Genomic DNA, 25669 nt, shown 5'->3' on the forward strand with positions numbered 1-25669 from the left:
TGTGCAGCTTTTAAAAATAATACTCACATACACACTCACACACACAAAAAAATTAAAAATAAGAATACACAATTTTTAAAAAGAACATATCAAGGCATTAACATGCTTCCATTGCTTGAAGTCCATTTTAAAGTGCAACTGTGCAAGCTCCCATTGCTTAAAGTCCATTTTTAAAGTACAACTGTTTTGCTTTGTTTTATAAAATAAAAGTTTGAAATGCTATGGAGTGCCCTATTTCTTGACCCTCAAACTGATATCTCAATTGTAACTCCTACTTCTCAACAGTTTCTCATTGCAATGTCTCCTCATTTGCTCTATTATTTCTCCTAAGGAGAAACAAGTTGTAAGTGAGACTACACTCAAACATATAAGAGATCTCCCGTATTTCTCCTGCTTCTCAAACTAATATCTCTTATGTGACTCCATCTGCTCTATTATTTCTCCTAAGGAGAAACAAGTTGTAAGTGAGACTACACTCAAACATATAAGAGATCTCCTGTACTTCTCCTGCTTCTCAAACTAATATCTCTTATGTGACTCCTACTTGTCTTATTGCTATGTGTCTCATCTTTTGCTTGTTTTATTTCTCCTAAGGCAAAATTAGGAGAAATAATTGTGACAAAAGTAATACTTAAATGATCCTTAAAAGAGAATCACCATTTTGCCTCAGCAACAGAAGGGATACAAATGAGAAGCAAAAGTTTCCTCTGGGAGATTTCACAAAATATTGTTCATTTACCTGATTGTTTCCTGCACTTCACGTGCAGCAAACCATAATGTTCACTTTTAGACATCAACTATCAGAGCACCATCATTGTCCATAGTCTTGAACAGTGCATTTAACTTCAAATTCCCAGCATTTTGTTGCCTTTGTGCCTATAATCTCTAATCTCTGGGCTCTAATTTGGCTTTGATCTGGCCTGGTGCATCCCTCTCAATAGCCATCAGACCGTCGAGCCAGGTCAGGCTAAGGTAATTTGGAGGCCACCTGGTGATAGTTGCCCAGGTCTACAAGCCTCATATCCCTGAGACCTTTGTGTTCAAACTGTCAGTCTCTCCAGATTACACCTCGGCACGCCCCTGCTTGTGAAAACGTCACAAATACCGCCCATTTTCAAACAGGATAAGCACATTAGCAGAAAGCTATCAATAGTTCTCTAAAGTATTCCACACAATCAATATAGCAGTTGACATCATAAAACACACTGGCAGGAATAATTTAATGGGACGCTTGTCTATGTTAGTTAGCTCATAAGTTTACTTTTTACTGTGCTACATGCCGACCTCTTGACAGAGTTAGCCTACTGACATCTTTAACACGGACGTAACCGCCATCTCTAAACTCGGTGTGCTAGCAAGTACTGCTGTGCATTCATTACACGTCAGACAGATGGTTAAATCATGTTTCTCGACTCCACACACAACAGCGGGTTGACCCCGCCTTTACCTTGACCCCACCCCTAGCCCCTCTCTAGCACCAAGTGGCCGAACGTTTAGTTTGGGTCAGAAATCAGGGGCCAGTAGCACCAAGACAGCGCCCAGGTGGCACCAGCTGAGGGTGTGAAAGCAATTAACCCCCGGCACTGCCTTGCTAGCTCGGCTTTGGCTCGACGGTCTGAAGCCGGCTAACGGGGCCCTATCTCCCCATGTGGGAAGTGTGGGATGCCAATCAAGAATTCCCCAAACTCACAGAGATCGACCCGGAGAGCTCAGCTCACGGCACAACCCTGAGTGAGTGGAACACACCTTTGTATCTGGTCATGATGTCACAGATCTCCTTACAAATGTGTGTGAGGTTTTCAGTCTCGCTGACCTCCGCCTCTTGCTTCTGGGAGCCTGCAAACACACACACACACACACACACACACACGCACACACACACAGTACATCTTTATAATTTCACCCACATTACACCGTGTCTATTTATCATGGAGACAGGGATAACAGAAACCCTAAAGACGTACACGCATAACCATTTGAAACCAACTCTAGACCACCTCACCCAAACCACATGATGTTCTCAGTAATACGATCACACAGAAACTGCCCTGTAACATCCTGAAACTGCCCTGCACACGGGACGCATCTGTGAAGAGGCGAGAGAGTGTGTGTGTGTGTGTGTGTGTCTGTGTGCGCGCATGCGTGACTGTGTGTGTGTGTGTGTGTGTGTGTGTGTGTGTGTGCTGTATGTCAAGCCCACACAGAGCTCATCGGATGGGCCTAATCTGAGCAGAGGATCCAGACTGTTTTTCCTCCCTCAGTAAACCAAAGCCGCAGACATGTAGCCTCGGCCGGCTGCCCAGAACCACCCGTGTCCTCCCATGGCCTCGGACGGGACGGACAGACCCGGGACTCCGCATGGCAACCAGTTCCGTGGCAACTGAGCGTAACTCTGGGTTTTTTTTGGGGGGGGGGGGGGGGGGGTTGGATGGAGGTTCGGACCATGGCCACAGACCGCGGTAGGAAAATGGCTGGCGGTTCCTTCCTAGTGGCTGTGGGTCTGTACGTGCCCATTAAAGAGCTTGGCTGTGGCCTGAGCGGATGGATGCCTGGGGCCTGACATCATGCAGAGCTGTGCAGCTCCGCTGCTCCATCCTGACACAGGGAGGGCTTCCACAACAACACAACAGACAACAACACCAACACACTTCTTTTGATACCCTTCTGACCGCAGGGAGGGCTTCCATAATAACAACAGACAACAACACCAACACACTTCTTTTGATACCCCTCCTGACACAGGGAGGGCTTCCACAATAACACAAAAGACAACAACACCAACACACTTATTTTGATACCCTTCTGACCGCAGCCTTAGCAACCCCTACATGTCACACATACACACATGCAGACAGACACAAACATCCATCAAGTTTACACATGGACAGCCACACACGGGCACACACACACTGCTGGACCTGTTTGGACACAGGAGCTGGCGTTGTGGCAGTCCTTGGGCCAGCTGTTTTTGTCCTTTGTTCTGTCCCTCTGTCTCTTCCGGTCACACTCGTCCTCTCTCCACAGCAGCTCCTGCTTCATCCGCACCACCTCATAGTTCCGGACCAGGAAGATGCCGTGCGTCAGCACAAACTCCCTGCGACACACACACACACACACACACACTTCTCATCTTCTCATCTCCTTCTCTTACCACAGCTGAGCTTTGTGTGAGTTTTACAGTACCAATGTGGAGTGTGTGGGCCTCCCTACCTGTCCTTGCTGGGTAAAGTCTTCATTCTCAGACCGGGAGAACACCTGGAGCTCCCTATAGATGATTCCTTCAGAGAGAGAGAGAGACACAGAGAGATATAGAGAGAAAGAGAGAGAAAGAGATGCTGCACATGATTACGGTATATCTAGGTGCTCTTCAATAACTATAACATTGTCTAATGGTTTATTTCAGACATTTTAGAGATGCCTTCTACTGCCCCTGGAGTTCAAAGCAGGTACTGCACTCTCAACTGAGAACAAACACGGTGAAGTTTTAAATGTCTCACAAAGACAGCTCTCAATAAACTATGGTGCATCACACTTTTTTTAGTGTGTGTGTGTGTGTGTGTGTGTGTGTGTGTGTGTGTGTGTGTGTACATGTAAGTGTTTCTCACCTGCTTTCTGCTTGTGTGTGTGTCTTTGTCTGCTGGTCTCTGTAGCTGTGTGTCCTCTCTCTCTTCTCTCTGGGTGCTGGGGACTGCAGGCTGCCCCAGGTCAGCTCTGGGACTCTCGTTCTCATCAAGGTGGTACTTACACACCTGCCAGGGAGAAGACACACAGAACCAAACATGGGGGTGTGACTGTGAGTGTATGCATGCATGCCATTGATTTTGATTGACAATTGATAGCAATAATTTTACGGTTAAAATTATTAATAATTTAATTGCCATGTGGCCCTTCTTGGTTTAAAACAAAGACACCCTCCCCTCTCCCAATCAAATGCTAATGTAGTGGTTCAAGGGCTATACAGGACAAAGGATGTTACCTTGATATAATCTATCCATGTGTCATGAAATGTAAATGTATTCATGTCTGGTATCATTGTGATAGTCTCAGTACAAGGATTGTAATGATTTGATTGTGAGAATGTTTGGAACATTCTATAAGTGATATTTCTGATATATAAGATATCTCTCCATGCAATGTTTGTGAGAATAAGATTTAGACTTGGACTTAGACTAAGATGTAGAACGGAAGAGAGGAGAGGTTGGCTACAGGCCAACCTAGGCCTTCCAGGCCTGGGCTAGGCCTACATAGACCATAGACCATTTTTACCCTCTCTGCAAGAATAAACTTGATTCCTGAGTTTTTCCTGAAGTTTGCCAGTCCAAGATTAATATTAAGTAATTATTCACCACAATTACGTTCACTGTGCACTGATTCCTTGTTGATGTCATCATATATATATATATAGCCTATATATATATGGTTATATGTTATGTGCATGTGTTTGTGTGTGTTCCAGGGTATTTGTGCTTATACACAATATGAGTGTGTGTTTGAGTGTAAATGTATATTTAGATTACATTTTTTCTCGATTGCTTTGACCTGCTTAAAGATACTGGAATCCACTTGGTCTTCATTAACACCTTCTTTGTACAGCAGAAGTCATCTCTTGCAAATGTGTTTACACATTTTCATTGGGTTCACACATTTCTCACACCCTTTTGCAAAACAGTTAACACAGATGTCATTCAAAGATCCCAAAGTATATTGGTTTCCCTGTGCTAAACAAAAGGAAAACATCTTTTCACAAGAGATTTGCATAAGTCTGAATCTCTGATACACCTGTGGGAAACTCCTTTGCACAATTCTTCAATCAGCAATCATTTATTATCCATAAGAGATACCATGACTGTTATGTGTTGCTATTTGCAATTATGGATCTAAGGCACATTTAGAGAAAGTACTGTATTGCCTATTTGGTGAAGAAAACAGTACAAAAGGTGTTTACTGTAGGTCTATTTCCATGAAAAATGACATGTTGTAGTTCAATGAAATATTTCTTGTATAGGTGCCTACTGTAGGTCTTTCATGTCAATGACAGTTACATCTTGGGAGGAATGAATACAATACATTTTTATTCAGTACATTTAGTATTTTCACAGTTTTTCTGATACCATTAAAATGAGAAAGAATTGGTACAGACATTGGTACTGAAAGTCCTCATTTTGAGAACTATATTTTGCATTTTCTGATTTGTCTACAAAGTCTAGTCTAGTCTGATTTGACTACAAAATGTGTTGTTTGAAGGCAAAATTTGCTTTTGCTGCAAGTTTTAAATGTTTTGAGAGAGTAAGAGCCTATTGCAAGCAAAATGTGTAATTTTGGCCAGAGTGCTTTTGTTTAGACCCGCGTGTTAATTGTTTTGAAAACATGATGTCAGAGTTGACACGAGCATTAAAGCGATCGAGAAAAAACTAAACTCACTGTGTGTGTGTGTGTGTGTGTGTGTGTGTGTGTGTGTGTGTGTGTGTGTGTGTGTGTGCATGTATGGGAGAGAGAGAGAGAGAGAGAGAGAGAGAGAGAGAAAGAATGATAGAGAGGAGAGACAGAGGGAGAAAGAAAGAGAGAGAAAAGGAAGAAAGAGAAAGACAGGGAGAGGAGAGACAGAGGGAGAGACAGAGAGAGAAAGAAAGAGAGAGAGGAGAGACAGAGGGAGAGACAGAGAGAGAGAAAGAAAGAGAGAGAGGAGAGACAGAGGCAGCATGAAGGTGTGTCACAGTTGTATGACTCTCACTTGGCCCTCTGCCTGGTCTGTGTTGTAGTTGACCGTGAGTTCCTCTCCACTGTTGATGTGTCTTAGGGCAAACACACCAAGCCGATAGATGCCATTCACCGACCTGAGCAAGGACACACACACACACACACACACACACCTATCATCATGTAACTGCTGTCACAGGATTCATCAAAGAACTGTTATCAGGTCACTGTCATAACAGAACATTTATTTTACGTCACTGTCATCTCAGATTTGTTATTATTACTTCAATATCTGACAAAAGGACCCTGAACAAACTGATCAACATCTTGGACAATGAGTGTCATCCACTTCACAGCACTATTGTTAAGCAGAAGAGCCTGATCAGCTGGAGACTTCGCTCACTGCCTTGCACAACAGACTGAGGAAGTCATTCATCCCCAGGGCCATTGAACTGTTTAATGCATCACTTAAGGGAAGAGGAGAAATAGACTTCTCTGCATAGTCTGTGTGCCTCTTCACTACCTCCAATGTCTTGAACTGTCTGTCCACTAGTCACTTTACATTTGTCTTCTGCCTCACTGTTTGCGTGCTGTATTAGCACATATGCACAACCCCTCCCTCCATGCCACATACCTTTCTTAATATAGTTATTTATATATATATAGATATATAGACTTTATTCTTGCACTGTTGCACTGTTTGACTTACTCATTTGCACCATCACCATGACACTCATTCACACAGAGCACCTTACCTTACCTTATGCACTGAGAACCACAGGCTCAGTCCCTGCCTCAGTCATTGCAAGCGCACCTGATTGATTATTCACCCACTATGTGGATACTGTTTTTTAGAATTGATTTTGATTGTTTTATTTAGTATAATTTGTATTTTGTATATTTAGTATATTCTTTATCTTCTACAGTCCTTATTGCTTAGTTGTGTTTTTTATATTATATACTTTAGATTACTTTTTCTGCTGTTATTGAATGTGTGTGTGTGTTGTCTGTATGCTACTGTGACCTTGATTTTCCCCTAGGGATCAATAAAGTATATCTATCTATCTATCTATCTATCTATCTATCTATCTATCTATTATTACATTGTCATCACAGCAGTTAATATGCAGCTGTTAGCATGTCATGGGCATCACACAACAGTTACTGTGTCACTGTTACAACACTGCCGTCATCGCTCAACGGTTTGTATAACAGAGATCCTGTTCTGAGCCACAGCCTCTTTACAAGTGGTTATAATAGGAAATCTGAGGTTCCTCTGAAAGAATCATGAACGTATCTACCTAGAAAGCGGAAAATCTCTGTCTGTCTAGAAGCTGGCACCAGCGTGTCTGAAGGTACGATTTGTAAAGGCTCTGTATTTGTCTTTTGCAAGTTAGTCAAACCTATCAACTATAGTAACATGTTTCAATAATGGTCTTCACATAGATTACTCACGTAGATTACTGATTGTCTTGAAGAGTACTAATGGATATAGCAATCAGTTAAGTAGTCTTCAACCTGATCTCATCAACATGTTAAACTACAGTTGTAAATCCATTACTCTGAGATGGTCATTATCAGCAGCTGCAGCAGTTTGCTGTTGTTAAACTCACCACTTCTGCACCTCACAGTTGGGTTTAGAGCTGTGCTGGATGAAACGAGCCTCGCTGCCCATCCGATGGCTGTCGATGACCGTGCCACCGGTCAGAGTTAGACTGTACTGGGGACTGAGGCCATAGCGACGGGCAGTCATCCGCCTCCTGAGTATGGTAGACACACACACACACACACACAAACATTAGCTAGTATTGAAGGTACGCAGATAAGACTAATAGCAGGCGTTTCCATTATCCAAGTCGACCCCCACCAAGGACCCCCACGTTCAGCACGTCACATGATGATTCCCACCCTTTCATTTGTCCTCTCCTCTCTCTGCTCTCTCTCTCTTTCTCTCTCTGCTCTCCTTCTCTCTCTGTTCTCCTTCTCCCTCTCTCTCTCACTCTCTCTACTCTCATTCTCTCTCCCTGAGTTGTTTAGACTAATTTCTCTTGCTGACTATTTTTGCATTTCCTCCCTAAATGCCCCCAACTTCTGCACTTCCTCCCTAAATGCCCCCAACTTCTGCACTTCCTCCCTAAATGCCTTTCACACTTGGTCTGTTTGGATGACGAGAGAATACAGTAATATGGTACAACACAAATAACCCCCTTCTCCATGTCTCTCTCTCTCTCTATTCCCCATGCTTTTCTCTTTCTGTCTGTCTGTCTGACTCTCTCTTTCTCCTAATACTCACTCATTCTGTCTCTCTCTCCCCCTTCTCTCCCTCTCTCTCTCATAAGCATATTTCATGCATACTCTCTCTCTCTCTCTCTCCTCCTATGCATACTTTCTCTCTCTCTCTCTGTCTCTCTCTCTCTCACCTGAATTCCTGCTGGCTGACCACCTCTCCCAGGTACTCGGTGATGAACTGGCCAGGCCTGAGGGGCTGGGAGGTGCGGAGTGCCCATCCTATGCCCTCCGCCCGGCAGCGCTCCAGCCCACGTACGCCTTGGCGCCTCTGGAGGGCCTGGTTGGCACACTGCTCGCCGCACTGGCACACGCCTGGGGCACACTCAACACACATCCGCCTGGAAGCCAGAGCAGTCAGCACACACACACACACACACACACACACACACACACACACACACACACACACACACACACACACACACACACACAGCACAAGTCAGAGGGAAACATGGAGTAGTTGGAAGGTCAGTGGGTTACATGGAAGGCAAAACTACAGTAGTGCCACAGACAACTTGCTATACAGGTGGGTCTTCCTCCCGAACACATGTGCACTTAATCAAATCAAGCTCTTCTAACAACCTGTGTGTGTGTGTGTGTGTGTGTGTGTGTGTGTGTGTGTGCGTATATGTGTGTGTGTGTGTGTGTGTGTGTGTGTGTGTGTGTGTGTGTGTGTGTGTGTGTGTGTGTGTGTGTGTGTCTATGGGTTATTCTATATCAACACAAAAATACTCAACACCATGGTCACCATGGTCCCCCTATGTCTTATGACTATTATACAAAACTTTCAGCCTGATATTTTATGTTGTTGCTTAAATATGCCTTTTCAATTAGGGATAGACACTCCCCTAAAATATTTACCACTTTAAAAAAAAGATATTTCTCTCTTTTTGCTTAAACATGTGCCCACTGGGGCAGTAGGCCTATAATATGTAGATGTCTGTCCTTCCAGTAGGCGAATACATTTGAAACCAAAATGGCCATTTTTGCTCCTTCAGTTGACTTCAGACATGTCTTGGGGGGATGGTAAAAGAGAAAAGTTGGATTTAACACTTTTAAGTTGACTATAGTCTGGCAAACAATGGGTTTGCATTTCATGCTGTCTTTCCAAGAGCATAATAAATTTGCCGTTCTCACTGAAAAATCACTATTTAGGCCAATTTTAAAAACCTAAAACTTTTGAACAACTTATCTCAAAAAATCTTCAGCATATATCTTCCATCATAAATAACACTTCTGAAAAAGTTTGAAATGGTAAGTTTTCCGCACACAAATCTATTTGAGGACCAACATTTTCCAATTTTTCAAATTGCAGGACATCAATGGTGGGTAGGACAGTAATTTCAATGTGAAATTACAAAATCTACACATGGCACTTTTAAAAAGTGCTACACATGAAATACTGACATTCCCCGCAATTTTCTAGAGCGTGTCTATAATTGAAAAGGCATATCTCAGCAATGACATAAGATATCACGCTGAAATGTTCGTATGATAGCCATAAGACATGAGGAGTTGTTTGGAGAAAAAATGTGGACACACACACTCAAGACCCTGAGAACATGGTGTCAAGGCGATATGGAATGACCTGTATTTAAGATCATTATTTCACATCATATTATTACAATATAAGTTACATAGTCAGTGTGTGTGTGTGTGTGTGTGTGTGTGTATGTGTGTGTAATCTACCTGTTGAGGCAGTCACCATCCACACACCCTTTGGCAGTACTGTTTTCTGGAGGCGTACAGGTACACTGAGTGGCCATGTGTTCGGAGATGGGCTTGACATCCACAAACACGTCTCAAAAAGATGGACAGAGAGGGGCAGGGGGAGGAAGGAAGGAAGAGGTCAACATGCCGAGAGCAAAATAAATAACTTCCCCTTTTCATAACTCACTGTAAGTAAACATACCCCCCCACACAACACACACACACACAACGACACAATCCCATACCTTATGAACACACACACACACACACACACACACACACACACACAAATAGTTAAGGCTGTGTTGAGAGACTCACTTGAGGTGATTTTCCTGTATGCTGGGGGATCAGGTTTCCTGTGAAGCTGAGGAGGCAGACACACACACACACACACACACACACACAGGCAGTTTAGAGGCACAGTGACATTTCATCTACTGGGGTCAACCCAGTCCAAATTTCCACTTCAAATACCAACCCAGCATCTTAGCCAACACAATATTTATTTGTGAAATACAGGAGATTATTAAATTATATAAGAGTAAAAGCCCTAAAATCAGACAGTCAAACATCAGCTCTGGTATGTCTGGGCTGAGGCTGCCATGCATGTCTGTGTGGGTCTTTCATGTCTGTGTGGGTTTTTACAATTTGCATGAGAGCTTTTCGATGAAATGTTCTATTTTTAACTCACAGTTCTACAAATGCCTCTCTTGTTTGACTTGAACTCCCTTTCCTCTAGACAGACCTACAAACTCACACACTCTCTCTCTCTCTCTCTCTCTCTCTCTCTCACACACACACACAAAAACACACACACACACACACACACACACACACACACACACATCACCCAACACCATTTCCATAACCACAGGATCCTAAGTCAAGACCCCCATTCCCTTACAATAACAACAACACCCACTCCAGTAACCATGACGATAACAAGTACCTGATTGTGTTTCCAGAGCCACTGGATGTCGTAGGGGAGCTGGAAGTCTATGCGCTTGAGCCTCAGGTACTTTCCTACGCGCACACACACACACACACACACACACACACACACACACACACACACACACACACACACACACACACACACACACACACACACACACACAGAGACAGAGTTAAACGCAGTGGGAGAGGGACAGAGAAAGAGAGAGAGAGGGAGGAATAGAGAGAGAGAGAGGGAGAGAGAGATAGAGTGAGTGAAGAGAGACAGGAGGAAAGAATGGGTCAGGAAAGGGGAGGACTGCATCTTTAAGAGGTGATTTCTCATGCATTTACTGATACTGATACCAGTCCTGGTATTAGTCGCCGCACACACACACACACACACACACACACACACTCATACAGCTGACATACTCTTCTTCAGAGGTACTGGTGTGAACAGCAGTGAAAGCTATACTCGTGCTGCACTCAACTTGACAAACACAAACTTTCCAATTTCCTGCTTTCCAGTTGTTTTCTGCTGTGTCCCTTTCTCCAAATCATACACTGTTAACACTGCCAAGTCTCTGTCAAGTTATTCATGCCATAACTCACTCCCTCTCTCTCTCTCTCTCTCTCACACTCACACACACACACACACACACACACACACACACACACACACACACACACACACACACACACACACACACACACACACACACACACACACACACCAAACTCAAACCCATGCAATCAATTACAATCTGTCTCACACAAACAAACACATCTTATAAAAAATGTCTTAAAAACCAACCTACAACACATACACTCTTACACAAACAGACACAGGCATACAGACACCCCTCTCTCTCTCTCTCTCTCTCTCTCTCTCTCTCTCTCTCTCTCTCTCTCTCTCTCTCTCTCTCTCTCTCACACACACACACACACACACACACACACACACACACACACAGACACACACACACACACAGACATATACACACTCCCCATCCCTTCGATGAACCTTGCCTGACTCTGAAATCCCGCTTTAAGTCACTGAGTTGTCTGAGTCATCCCTGAAGTGTTCTTTTATCTAAATCCACTGAACCCCATCCCCCTATCATTAAGCTCCTCAAATGGAAAACAGCCTCTGCCTCCGCCACTGCCTCAACCCCGCTCCCACAAAACACGTCGCTGCACCACCAAACAGCCAGGATTCACAGCCTCAAATATCATGTAAGTTCACCCGACGCCCACTAAACATATACTCTCACCCTATCTCTCTCTGTCTCTCTCTCTCTCACACACACACACACACACACACACACACACACACACACACACACACAGAGGTGTTGGCCAGAACCAAAACCTCCAACTCAAATCAAAACCACAAACTCTAAAATGTGGTGAGGTGATTGATCCACATCATACCTCCAATTAACTCAAATCACCCAATCAGCAGAAGTGAGCAACTTCTTCACCAGAGAAGCTCTATCCCCATAACAACTCCTTCACCAGAGCAACTTCTTCACCAGAGAAGCTCTATCCCCATAACAACTCCTTCACCATAGCAACTCTATCTCCCTTCTCACTCACTTACTCACGCACACACTCACAGTACTATCATTACCTGCAGCATGTCGAATGTCTGGACCATTTTTATAAAGTCTATGGGCTGAACACATTGAGGTTTTGGTGCTAAGCGTCTTGCTAACACTAACAAATAGAGCCAGTGGCAAAAATATTGAGCTTTCCTATTGCCAGCTCTGGTTTAATAGTGGACTGGGAGACACTGCCAATGCTATTTTGGCTACCGAGGAACAGAGCTCGGTTGAACCTTCATAGCTCTAACTGAACTATGTTTTAACAGCTCAGCTAGCATCTCACCATGAAATGCATTAAACCCTTATCTAGCCTGAGTGTTTGTGCCACGTCCAAGCCAGGTTTGGGGCAGGTCTCTGGCCGGCCTGCACAAACCCTTTGACCTTTGACCTGCTGTGAGAAGCAGTGAGAGACTTACCCACGTGTATGGGGGCGGGCAGCAGGCCGTAGTCGTGCTCGCCGGGGATGTACTCCAGAGTGTCCCATTGCAGCTGCCGTAGCTGGGTCTCCGGGCTAAACAACACAGGAGGAGGAGGAGGAGGAGGATAGACATAGACAAGGATAAAGAGCATCAGTGTTGATACCTCTTTCAGACTCTTCACTAAACAAAATCACCATGTCAGCAATACACATTCACAAGTCAACAAAGGTATCTACAAGCATCAACTAGATATCACCAGGATTAGTACAGATTATCAGGACTGTATTATCTCTTATGAAGTATTTAATGTCTACATCTGACCAAAACCTCCTATATATGTGAACAATGTTTACAAAGCATTGGCATTGCAGAATACAATATTATGTACTCAACTGCAGTGGATAAGTCTGATGAATTACTGGGAAGTATGAAATGATGAGATCATTACACTGGACTTTAAGATTCAGCACTAATCATACAAGGGATTTAATTTGCTACATTAGATATGGAAAGCTGGAGAAATTGCACACACAAGATGCATGATTACATGAAAGTGATCTCCAGTCTATAAGCTGTTTGGCAAGTGCATGTTTACTCTGTTCTGCAGACACATGAGAGACTCTGTTCTGCAGACGCATGAAAGACTCTGTTCTGCACACACATAAGAGACTCTGTTCTGCACACACATGAGAGACTCTGTTCTGCAGACATATGAAAGATTCTGTTCTGCAGACACATGAGAGACTCTGTTCTACACACATGAGAGATTCTGTTCTGCAGACACATGAAAGACTCTGTTCTGCAGACGCATGAGAGACTCTGTTCTGCAGACATATGAGAGACTCTGTTCTGCAGACATATGAGAGATTCTGTTCTGCAGACGCATGAAAGACTCTGTTCTGCACACATATGAGACTCTGTTCTGCAGACTCATGAGAGGATTCTGTTGATGTTTCATTGTGGTCTGTTGTGTTAGATTTATCTGGGTCATGTTCTAAACCATCATGGTGGGTCTGGTCTTTCCACTTGTGGCTGATATGTCAGGTGATATGGGGCGGTGGTAGTGTAGTGGTTAAGGAACTGGGCTAGCATGCAAAAGTTGTAGCCTGCAAAAGTTGTTCTCAGCTTCCACTGTTGTGCCATTGAGCAAGGCACTTAGTGTTAGCACCAAGTTGCTCTGGGGATAATGGCCCTTGTAATGTAAATGACATATGTCGCTTTGGCTAGAAGCGTCTGCTAAATGTATAAATGTAAACGTATAAGGTGAGTGTTAATGTAGACCATCGTATGACTGTTTGTAGGTGTATGTAGACCATTCAATGATTGTGTTATGGGCCAGCTCCTGTGATGGTCTACATGACACATATGTGTTAAAAAAGCATGACTCAGCACTTACACACATGACACATGTGTTAAAAAGCATGACTCAGCACTTACTCACATGACACACACGTGTTAAAAAGCATGACTCAGCACTTACTCGTCAGTCTTGTACACATCAGAGTATAGACCCGCCCTCTCATACTTCTTCTTTGGTGGCTGGGGAATTCCATAACCCCATTGGCTGACAGACTGTGTGGGTGGGGCTTGATCAGATGGGACTGAACCAATGAAAGTTTGACTTTTGAACTTTCCACCCTCTAAACTAGAGAACAGATGAGATAAATAAACTAGGGTGAGACAGAAGCCATCTTCCATGTGAATATGAACATTGAGAGTCACACATTTAACTAAGCTGAGGTTATAAGAATAACCACACCATAGAAGAGCACATCAGCAAATCAACAACAACAACATTACATTTATATGGCACTTTCTCTGTAATATTGGATCAATTATAACTGTATAACATTTAGCTAGCTGCTTTACTGCAACATAACAGTCATGCAGTGAAATGAATCTCCGACAGCAGCTGAGTGCACAGAGGCATTCTGCCCTGATCTGGCCCTCCTCCGGCCTGGGTCTGGCCTGGGTCAGGCCTGGGTCCGGACCGATCCAGGACCAGCTGCTGTGTGGCCTGTGATCAGAGGTAGAAAACTCCAGCTTCAGGAAGTAAACATCCTCCCAGTTATCTGTTCCAACCATTGACTAAACCAGCTGCCTCTAATTAATGCAACTCTTCATCCAAGTAGATCAGCTAATAAATAAATTAAATCACCTGTGGTAAGTGCACAGCTATAAAAAACACATGGGAGGAATTAGAGCTGGCCATCTCTGCCTGTGATTTCTAACCTCTTGCTGGAGAGGTGCTCCGCCAGGGGGAACTCAGCCTTCCTCCCTCCTCCTCCTCCTCCTCCTCGCACTCGTCTGTCCTGCTCATGACGCTCTTCCTCCTCTCTGTCCTCCGCTCCTCCTCGCTTGTAGCACCTCGTCTTCTTCCCTCGCTTGACTGGGCCCGGACCCACCTCCTCCCAAACACCTCCTCCTCCTCTTGCGGCGTATTGAGGGTGCGAGTCCTGTGTGGTGGTGGGCGGAGGGGGCAGTGGGCAGGGCAGAGGGTACTTCCTGGGCCGCCCCGGACCTCTCTTCTTCACCACATTGTTGCCCGTCACCGCCTGCCTCTGCATCTTCTTGGCGCGCAGAATCTTGTTAAGGTGGTCCAGGCTGGTCCTACTGGACCTGGCGCCGCACTCTGGACCAGCCCGGACCCTTGACCCGTAGGAGGAAGGACAGTGGGTCGGCTCAGACAGGGGTCCTGGGAAGCCAGCGTTCTGCCCCACCTGCCTGTAGCTGGACAGCTTTGTCCCTCTGAGACCTGCAGAGGCAGCGGAAGCAGGAGGCGAGGGCTGCCCAGTGAAGGAGGAGTATCCATGGGCGTGCCTGTGGACAAGAGAAGGCCTCCGCTGATGGACACCATGCTGCAGGTGAACCCCGTTTTCTAAAACTTCAGCCAAGTCAGAATCTGGGCTTGCTTCTCTCCCTGACAAACAGAAAGAAAGAAAGAAAGAAAGAGTCGTTAAGTCATTACTATAAGTATTTTTCTTCATGTACAACATGTGTTCTACTATCCAACACTTCTGTCTTCTGTCTGCTATAATTATTGCATCAGCTGCCAACGGCTCATAAGTTTGTTACTGCACTATGAAGACTGCAGTTGCATCCACTGGTGCACACAGTACCTTTAACAATAGGTTAGAGGCCTTGAGAATCTGAAACTTGGTACAAGTCAATATCAATGCATTAGATCCCCAGGACTACTCACAAATAATGACCTTCTGCACAAGAACGATAAAATACCGCAATTTTACAGCATTGAAGGAGCCAACTGGGAGGCCAGAGCCAAGCCTGATGGGTATTACATTTATACAAACTCAGAACTGCTTGGGAAAGGAGTCATCAATCTTACTGACTTTATACCACGAGAAGAGAAAGAGAGAAAAAAAGAGAGAAAAAAACAGGAGATGAATAGGAGAATGAAGCATGCTGTTGGAGAAGAGAGTGAAGAGAGAGAGATGGGGAGAAAAACATACTTGCCTCTGAGTGTATGTGTGTGTGAGTGTGTGTGTGTGTGTGTGTGTGTGTGTGTGTGTGTGCGCGAGGTATACAGAGATGAGTTAATGAAAAAAGCAGCCAGTTGTCCACACTAACCTCTTTTTCAGCACAAATAATTAGAAACAGCACGGATAAACGGCTGAGAGTCTCTTCTGTAGCGTGAGATCAGAGGTCCTCAGCACTGCACAGTTAAGCTTCTCATCTGAACGGCACGGCACTAACATGCCTGCAACACGCTGAGGTACACCAATTTCCTGTGCAAAACCCATATCCTCCATCAACATCAATCGGCAACAGGAAACTTTGTTACATAATCAATACGCTTGCCTGATGTGTCTGTGTGTGTGTGTGTGTGTGTGTGTGTGTGTGTTCTGTGTTTTGTGACCAGGACAAGAGGTGTGTGTGTCCGTGCAATATGAAAAGGTAAAGGGTTGTGTCTGTGTATGGGGATGGGGGAGGGGGGCTTCAGGCACATATGATTTCAGTTAGCGTCCATGTGTCCATGCCAAAAATATTCTGTCCCTCACACAAGCAACATTCTCTCTGTCCTTCTCTCCCCCACTGTCCCAACTCCCCCTCTCTCTCTCTTTCACTCTCTTTTCACTCTTTTTCCTCATCATCTCTCTCTCCCTCTGGCGTCCTCTCCTCTCTTCGTTTTTTCCTTTTCTTCCCCCAGATTAAATTTCAATGGTACATTTCCATCCACAAATTTCTCTCGTTCTCCCTTTCCTCTCGTTCCCTCTCGCTCTGTCTTTCCTCTCTCTCCACCACATTTGCCTCGCTCCGCAGACTGCCCACTCTTCTCGTGTTCGTCCTTTCCAACTCAAACACACTGATGTGTCTTGGCTCGGCACATGCCCTCGCGCAAGGCCAGCCTTTTAAAAAGGCATATTTTGGCTGACTTTCGACAGTAAGTATATTATTCATAATCCTGTATTTTATAGGTCTTGTGGTGCGTTTGCCGTGGGGAGTCCTCCTGTCTGCCAGGTCACAGCGAAGGGCTGTGAGTGTAAGGGTGGGTCATCACAGTGAAGGGCTGTGAGTGTAAGGGTGGGTCATTGTGTTGCACACACACACACACACACACACACACACACACACACACACACAAAGCTGAAACCCACTAATCAGATAGACACCAACACTGGTGTGAACACACACCCCAAATCGTTATGGCTGCCTCAAATAATATCCTGAGTGACTGTTCCGTATTTCTATGCATGTGTGCGTGTGTGAGTGTGTGCATGTGTGTGTTGTGTGTTGTGTGTGTTCATTCCTGTAAATGCATGCTGATTATTCTATTGCAGGACTTCAGCAGAGTGTGAAAGCACCTCTTACATAATTCCTTTTCCAGGCTACAGATCTGATAGGAATGTGGAACTAGCTTTATCTCATCTGCAGCACATGCTAGGGACAGATTTAAATGATGGTTCACATTACCTCTCAAATACAAAACAGAAGTGTTGCCCTTATCCCACCATGCACAGCAGCAGAGATAGGGGAGTAGCCACCGAACAGAGCTAAAGTTGGAGCAAGACTGGACCTGAGCCTAACCTGAGTTAACTGTTATCCAGTTGCTTTTCTTCTCTTTGTGTCTGTGCTCATTAAAACTCTGGAGCAGATTCGGAGCTGAAGGCAACACATGAAGCTGGTTAGTGGAAATGGCTTGGCGATCATCCAGAGACTTCATTTAACAAATTACTGCCATCAACTGAGTGATTACGGCATAGCAGTATATTCTGAGATGGGTGAAAACATACATTCTCTAAAACCCACCCTTCTGTGCAGCAATGTGTGCACCATAACATTTAAAACAGCAAATCTTCCAGTACACACACACCTGAGCTACCCAGATACACACCCAGTCACCCAGACACACACACACACACACACACACACTGCCTCATTTTCACTTGAGTGTGTGACCTAAAAGTGAACCCAGTAATCCTCTCTTCAAGCAAGATTACAACCACTTTCTGGTCCATTCACTAGAGCACACACACACACACACACACACACACACACACACACCCAACCACACACCCGCCCCCACACAGTACTACTAAACAGCACCACTCTCGAGAAGTGGTGGGGTGTGTGTGATTGGGAGTAGTGTGATAGTAGCTGTCACTACTCTCTCAAAGCCCAGAGGGACACACACACTTAGGTCACACCAGCCCTGAGTGGGTCTGGGACCCTACAGTATCTGACTCAGGCTAGGCCTGAGAGAGTGGAGGCTCTTTGCATTGGGCTCTTCTCTGCTGTTTGGTCAATGAGGAATACAAGATCCCTCTCCACCTCTTGGTACTGTGATTGCTTTTAGACTAAGAAAGAGAAGCTTGTGAAATCAAATTAACTTGAGTCACGTATGGCATAGTAGACCATAGGACAACAAAAAATGTTTTTTTACTCCCACGCCATGCAAAGTACTACAGAATTATGGCACTAACAATACAGTCTTTCTGTGAGCAACCCACTTATCGCACACACCGCGCACACACACAAACAATTTAACAAGCTTGCGAGACACCCACACCTAAACATTTCTATCAAAGATCTTGTGAATATTTATTTACTATTTACAATTCCAATTTCACACCTTCTCAAAATCACAGCAGGGTGTAAGTACCCAGTTTGCTGGCAGGATGGGCTCACCTGTCTCCTTGCTTTTAGATGGAGTGGGCCGATCTCGTCTGCTCGTCCGGCTTAGCCCCGAGATCCCTTCTGTGCTGCCGCTGCTCACCGACAAGCTGCCAAACCTGGCGGCCGCCCCCTGGCTGAAGGCGTTCGTGAACAGGTTAACGTGCTGAGGTCGGGAGAGGCCTGGCACGGAGCCGGTCCTCGCTGACGACGACGACGACAACTCGGGGTCTTCCTCGCTCTCCGAGTCGAGAGAGGAGTCTCCCGTTTTGCCCTCCGCCTGCTCTGCACTGGGGTTCGGGAGCAGCCCGCCTTTCAGCCAGGGCTTGTTGTGGAGGAAGCCTCCTCTGCCTCCGCTGGCAGTCTGGAATGTCTTGGAGGATCCCATCCAGTTCAGACTGGCTTCCTTAAACACACAGCTCTTGCTTACGGAGGGAGAGGAGAAGGAGGAGTCAGGGGCGGGGGACGGAGGGACGAAGCCGCGGTTGACCGAGGAGCCGTACCTGTGTCGCCACTGAGACCCCATCGCCTCTTTAAAATCCGGATTTCTCGTTTCCGTTTTGTCCGTGCCACCAGCAACGTCGCACTCTCCCCCTCTTTCCTCCACGTGCCTGTGCCTGTGTTTACGCTTGCACTCTCCGGGCCAGAAGTAGGTAGACTCCGAGGAGGAGAACCCTGGATACATCACAGGCGAACGCACACCCTCCCCACCACAGTCCTGCCTCATCAGCTTATGCTTCTTTTTGTGCAGCTTTGATGGATGCACGAAGACCGGGTAGGTGTGGTGAGGGTGTGTGTATGAGGCCTGAGAGGAGAAGGAGGGCGAATGCTCTGACTGTGTGTAAAGGCCTTCACTGGAGGGGTAGCGTTTATAGTAGCCTAACCCCACTGGGGAGGCATATGGGATTCGGTGAGGGGTGCGGTAGTACCCGGTTTGGGAGAGAGGGAACCCAAGACCCTGTAAAAGCGAGACATCGGACGGAGACACCTCTCGGAACTGGGCAGGGTGCGCGGAGTGCTTCTTCTTCAGGTCTGGCTTCCTGACGTAGTGCAGAGAGTCATATGGGCAGGCCAGGTGGGGTGAGTAGTACCCGCTGAAGTTGATTTGGAAGATGGTGGGCAGCAGGTTCTGGGGCATACAGTGGTGGGGGTGGGAGTGCCTGCCGGGTCCCATGCCGCCTCCCCCGCTGGCACCACCTCCCTCCCCGTCCAGCGTGGCATCGGGCACGCTCCGCTGATGGACCAAGTGAATGTTGCTAAGCCGCACAATGAGCTTCTCCACCTCCAGCATGAAGTCTGGGTCTTGCCGGCTGCTTTTCAGCTGCAGGTACTTCCTCTTGCACCTGTGTTTCTGGCCCTTGAGCTTGTAGCTGGAGCACCTGTGGACTCTTCCCTTACTCTTGTGTTTGTGCTTCTCCCTCTGGTCCCCTGCGGGGGCAGGAGGGGACCTCGACGGCTGGGTCCAGGGGTAACGGGCTGGTCCCGTTGCTATGGTGACAGAGTTCTCACGACCCCTGTGAGGGGTGACCCCAAACGTCCACCTAGGGCACCGGGCGTCTGAGGCGAGACTCGACGCGCCTCTTCCCAAGGTCACCCCTCCGACGTCCCTGCCACCTGCCGCCGCCCTCTCCACCCAGTCTGACATGCTGTTGTCCGTCCCAATGCTGCTGTCGCTCGGCAACGTCTCACTCAGGGGGGAGACAGTGGCGTCTTTGAACTCATTCAGTGACGATGCAGACAGGGGGGAAGAGGACAGGGACATTTTGCGGTCGTGCCGTAGCTGGTGCTGCTCCCTGTAAGAGGATGACTTCTTCTGAGAGGGGGCCAAGAAAGAGGAAGTGTTTTGGAAAAGCGTAGCACATGTGGAAGATGGTGTGTGGGAAAACAGGGCTTTTGATTGGTTCAGGGCAATGGCACTTTGGTTTTTGGAAGAGGGGTTGCTGAAGAGACCGCTTGTTTCGGCCGACTGCGAGCTGGAGCTGAAGCTACTCAGCGACGGGGAGTAATCTTGAGAGAAGCCGAGTTTGGAATCCCCGTTTGGCACTTTTGGCTTGCGTCCTCTTCGCTTGCCTATGTAGATTGTCCCTTTCTTGCTGACATTGATTTGTGGACCCAGTTTTCCACCAAAGGAGGCTGCCAGAGAGGGTATGGAGGCCGCTGGAGATGGGTCTGAGTCACACTTTCTTCCTGGCTTCTTTCTGTTGGCCGACTCCCCTCTCTCGCCTTCTCCCTGTCCTGATAACAGCTGATTTAAGACCCATTTCCGTCTCTTTGTCCTCATTTTGTTGATCTTACCAATAATAGATTTCATCATTAGCTGCCCACTGCCCTTTGAACAGGATTGTCCATTTCCTTCGCAGGCCTCTTGGGAATCTCTGAGTGTGTCTCCATTTGATGGATACTTGAGAGGCTGTGGCTCCGAGCTGGGGGTTGGAGATAAAAGCTTTGGACGACCCCGTTTCCTCTTCAGGCTGATCGGAGGGGTCACGCTCCTCTCGGAGGACGTTGCCGTCTTGCCCCTCTCAGCCTCCGCGGCGCTGGCCAGGGAAGCGCTGTGTTTGTGAGGGCCTGCAGGTGCCGCGGTGGGTGCGCTTGATTTGCTCAAGTTCAGCCTCGGTCGCCCCCTCTTCTTTGGCTGGGCGACAGGAAACTGACTGCACTTGGGTGGTCTGCCAACTGGCCGGCGGGGCGGTACCGGTTTGGCTACCTGCTGGGGGGAAGAGCTGTTGGATACCAAGCTGGCACTCTTCTCCGGAGTCTGGGCCTGATGCACCGCCCGTGTCCAGCGGGGGCAGCGCCCTTTGCGCTTCTTCAGAGGCCTGCTGTCCTGCTCGGGCGAGGGGCATTTAGAGGAGGCGGCCGGCGGAACACAGTCCTGCTGCAGGGCACTCCTCCTGCCCTGGGCACTCAAGGCTCCCCTGCTGCCAGCACTGTCTACTTTCATTTGTTCAGAGGCAACTGTTGGCTTATTCACACTCAAGTCTTTTGGATTATCTACACCTATATTATTATCCTTCCACTGCACTACAGATCCAGGGCTTCCTTCAGACAGATTGGCGATACATCCACTGGTTGGGCTGGTCAGGGAGGAGGCAGTATCCCTTTCCCCCGCAGGCACTTGTCCATTGCTTTGGTCTGAATTTATGGTGGTCATCGGGGACAGCGCATGGGAATGTGGTTTACCACCAGAGCTCTTATTGCTGTTTGCTGCCGTCATGGTTGATGAAGTGCCTGTGTTACTCACTGACAGAGAGATGCTATTGTTTGTGCCCTCCGCCTTGTCTTTCTCTGCAGCTCCAGTCTTCCCCTGGGAAGAAGGCAAGAGCTTACCCTGGTCATTATCCATGTCTGTGGGGGAAGCAGGAGCAACGCTTGCATCTGAGAGAGCAGGGTTGGAGCATGAGAGGAGTGGGGTAGAACTGGCTGCGCTGTTTCCCACAGAGGAGACGTGGGAATCTGTGAGATGGTGCAGTTTGCAGGCCCTGGCTTTCTGGTGTTTTAAGCGGCTGATGTTCGAGGTGGCATTGCGCTTGTTGAGCTTCTCGCCCACTGATGAGCTTCCCTGGCTGGAGATGGTGGCCTTATCGTCTCTCGGAGTGTCCCCATTGGTGACCTTGGCGCCCTCCTGCACAGTGGAGTGCTGCTTGGTAGGGGAAGGCGGGGAGGCAGCAGGGGTGGGCGACAGGGAACTGGAGGGAGGGGACTCTCCTGTCTTGCCAGCACCAGATAACTTATTTCCATTTTGATTTAGCTTTGGGGGGCCCTCCAAGAAATGGTCCTTCATCCCTGCCTTGTGTGCCAATTTTGGAGGAGCCTACAGAGAAATAAAGCAGATATTTTCACTATTTAACAATTTATTCTGAAGGGAAATTAATCACTGTTGAACAGGGGAACCAAAGAGAGGGGATTACATTTTCCATAAATGGAAGTTTAATCAAACACAGATTTGCATTCAAAGTCAGGATCGAAACATTACATTCATACACACAATGACCTCCAAGGGGGTGACTTTGAGTAAGGTTTTCAGCTATTTCCCTCGTGTCCATTTATTCAGGATACCATTTGATGGCAATTACACATCTTCCACAATAAGTGTAAAAGACTGACAGGCTGTCAGAGAGAGAGAGAGAGAGAGAGAGAGAGAGAGAGAGAGAGAAAGAGAGAGAGAACCTTCTATCTTCACAATGAGGACAAGTTGAGCAACTGTCAAACTGACACCAAATGAGATTAAAAAGAAATGAGCACGAAGAGTCAAGGCTCAGAAATGCAGATGAGGTTGCTCAGTTAGACATGCAAAGTGAAAAGGGGAGTGAGAGAGAGAGAGGACAGAGAGAAAGGAAGGCAGACAGACAGAGAGAAAAGGGGGGAGAGAGAAACGAGAGCAGGTACAGACAGTGAGGTAAAAATAGGCTCTGGAGACACATTGCTATTGGTGGCTATAAATTGCTCCTAACAGAAATGAGAGCTTCTAACATTTATTGTGCTGCTTGATTTGTGTGTTATTTTTATGGCTCATAAAATTCAAAGGAAGTGTAATAACACAAGTTCATGGCCGCATGCATCTCTGAAACACCACCTGAAGTTTACAGCGACTGTTTACAGAACACAGCGCATCAGCTCTTTGTCTCGAACTCAAGAGCCACCGCAGATGAGTCAACGCTTGATTTTACGGTCTCGCTGATTAGGCCACAATGATGCAATCCTATCTCACTGTTGTCCTACTTTCACGACTTACACGGTTTTTGTGATTTGAGGGGGGGGGGATAAAAGAGGCACACTCTTACCCTCTTTGCTGGCAAAGACACAGGAGCCTCGGCTGTGGTGGTGGATGTGTCCGCGATGTTTGTTGGCGATGGCAAGCAGGACAGGGCTGTTGATGCCAAACTGGAGTTCGGGTCAGAGATCATGGCATCTTTCCTGTCTTTACTCCTCATGGGGCTCTGTGATTTGTTAGCTCCTGTGACCTCATTCCTGGCCCCGCCTCTTCCACCTTGACTGCCACTCCCACTGCCACGCCCTGGCCTCAGTGAAGTCCTTATATGTGGGCGGCACACATAGTTCTCTAGTATCTTGGGTGGCTTCTTCGTCCGCTTTGTTCCAAGCCCAATCTTCAGTTTGACACAGCCCTCGGAGTAATCCGCCTCTTTAACAGAAAACTCCTGTCCTCCCTCAGCCCTGCTGCCCCCGGTGGCAGCCTCCGGTGTTGCGTCTTCTCCCTCAGTCTCTCCTGACATCTCCTGCTCCCGTTGGTCCACTTCCTTAGGCAACTCCTGTGCAGTATCTACCAAGGGCAGAGAAGGACATGTGAGTGACCACCCCTTCATTCCTGGACCTGGGCGTGATTTCTTGGTGGGATGGATGAGGCAGAGAGTGCAGCTTTCTCAGTGACAGGCTAGCTAGGATGAGAGGCCTCGTGAGATGAGAGTTATGCTGAAGATGAATGATGTTTAAGGCCTCCATTGAATGACAGATGTGGTTGATGATGGAAAGAGGACAAACAAAACAAAAAACATGTTAGTAGTATTATTTGCCAGTCAATGTTGCTGCTTCATGCAGTTGCATCGCATAAGAAATGTATAGATGTTCAAAACAGCTTTAAGACATAATAATTTGAAATTAACTGTAGACATACATACTGTATATGGCATTACATAGCCTACATTTTCAGCAACACCAAATCAGGTCAAGACACAGTTGTAGTAGCTGGGTCAGAATATAACACCAAAGGCAAAACACGGTCATCTACCCAAAGTTAAGCTACTGTGAAACTAAAACTCCACACATTTTTCTCCTGTGAGAAGGACGACGGGCTAAAGAATCTCTCTGGCGACTCGTCCGAAAAGCAGGTGCTTTCCCGCATAGGCTGAGGTCATTCTGCCAATGATTCAGAATTATGACCTCAGCGTATAAAGCGACTCAGGGGACCCATCAGGCCCAGAAGCCATTTCCTAAATAACGACAGAGTCAGCCTGGCCCGGCGCACACAGCCGTAGCCTAGGGCACTACCTCTGCACCAATTACACTCATCTACAACCAACTTACTTACAAAGTCAATGTCACAAAGTACTTCCAAAAGCAAGAGAGCCAAACGCATCAATTACGGACTGCATGTGGAGTGAGGAAGTGCCGTGGCGTTGACTAGATGGAGAGAATGGAGGCTCTCACTCTGGATGTGAAGGGCCTCTTTTCCCCCAGAGCCCTACTGACTGCCTGCTTCTCTCTGTCTGTCGATGGCTATTACTCACGAGTCAGCCTGCTCCCTCTCTCCTCTCCTCTCGTTTCCCACTTCTATCCGCTGCTCTCTCTTCCTCTCTTCTCCTTCCCTCTCCTCTCTCTCTCTCTCATCCTCTCATTTCCTCTCCCCTCCTCTTGTTCACTCTCTCTCGCCTCTCCTCTGCCTCACTCTCCTCTCCTAACGCCCATACTTCACTGCTCTCCAACTCCCTCACCACCAGTCGCACCCCTATCAATCACCCTCTACCTCCTACTCTCTGTCTCACCCACTCTCTCCCCTCTCTTTTGCTCATTACTTCCTCTCACCCTCTTCCTCTCTCTCTTCCCCTCTCTCTCTCTCTCTTTCTCTGTCCTCTGTACTCAGTCCCAATCTTCACTCACTTTCAAACTGCTCTCCGTTTTCTTCAGTGTGAAGTCACCACTGTTTCCATTTACCTTCTTACATTTTTAAGCACCATATAAGTAGTGGTCAGTTTGGGCTCTGACTTGTTAATCAAAACCATGCTTTGCTTATTTTCTTTTTTACTCAACATTTCATTCATTTCTCCCCTCCACGCTGCCCTTCACTAAGGAAGGTAATTCATATTTTTGGAAGAAGGCTAAACCAGACTTTTGGAAATGTGCTTCAGCCTTTTCTCATCCGTG

At 46.8% G+C, this 25669-nt stretch overlaps 1 protein-coding gene across 12 annotated transcripts in view; it reads right to left on the reverse strand.

The window, feature by feature from the left end:
* The window catches only part of LOC121720114 (histone-lysine N-methyltransferase ASH1L-like), a 44400-nt gene that overhangs the window by 15593 nt on the left and 3138 nt on the right, over positions 1-25669 (reverse strand). For 9 of the 12 annotated variants that reach the window (XR_006034450.1, XR_006034448.1, XR_006034447.1 and 6 more), the window contains exons 2-16: positions 23575-24244; positions 18806-22604; positions 14891-15578; positions 14139-14303; positions 12656-12750; positions 10646-10719; positions 10015-10060; positions 9676-9787; positions 8118-8324; positions 7311-7457; positions 5732-5834; positions 3606-3749; positions 3211-3278; positions 2919-3094; positions 1747-1836 (exon numbers count right to left, since the gene is read on the reverse strand). Coding sequence is in view for 8 of the 12 variants with exons in the window: in XM_042105987.1 (XP_041961921.1) it covers positions 1747-1836; positions 2919-3094; positions 3211-3278; positions 3606-3749; positions 5732-5834; positions 7311-7457; positions 8118-8324; positions 9676-9787; positions 10015-10060; positions 10646-10719; positions 12656-12750; positions 14139-14303; positions 14891-15578; positions 18806-22604; positions 23575-24114 (6454 nt within the window). In the remaining 4 variants the exon portion in view is untranslated. The remainder of the gene's footprint in view (positions 1-1746; positions 1837-2918; positions 3095-3210; positions 3279-3605; positions 3750-5731; positions 5835-7310; positions 7458-8117; positions 8325-9675; positions 9788-10014; positions 10061-10645; positions 10720-12655; positions 12751-14138; positions 14304-14890; positions 15579-18805; positions 22605-23574; positions 24245-25669) is intronic. The other 3 variants (XM_042105990.1, XM_042105989.1, XM_042105988.1) reach the window with 1 other exon arrangement.

Source organism: Alosa sapidissima, chromosome 10, assembly GCF_018492685.1.
Source record: "Alosa sapidissima isolate fAloSap1 chromosome 10, fAloSap1.pri, whole genome shotgun sequence".
Taxonomy (NCBI): domain Eukaryota; kingdom Metazoa; phylum Chordata; class Actinopteri; order Clupeiformes; family Clupeidae; genus Alosa; species Alosa sapidissima.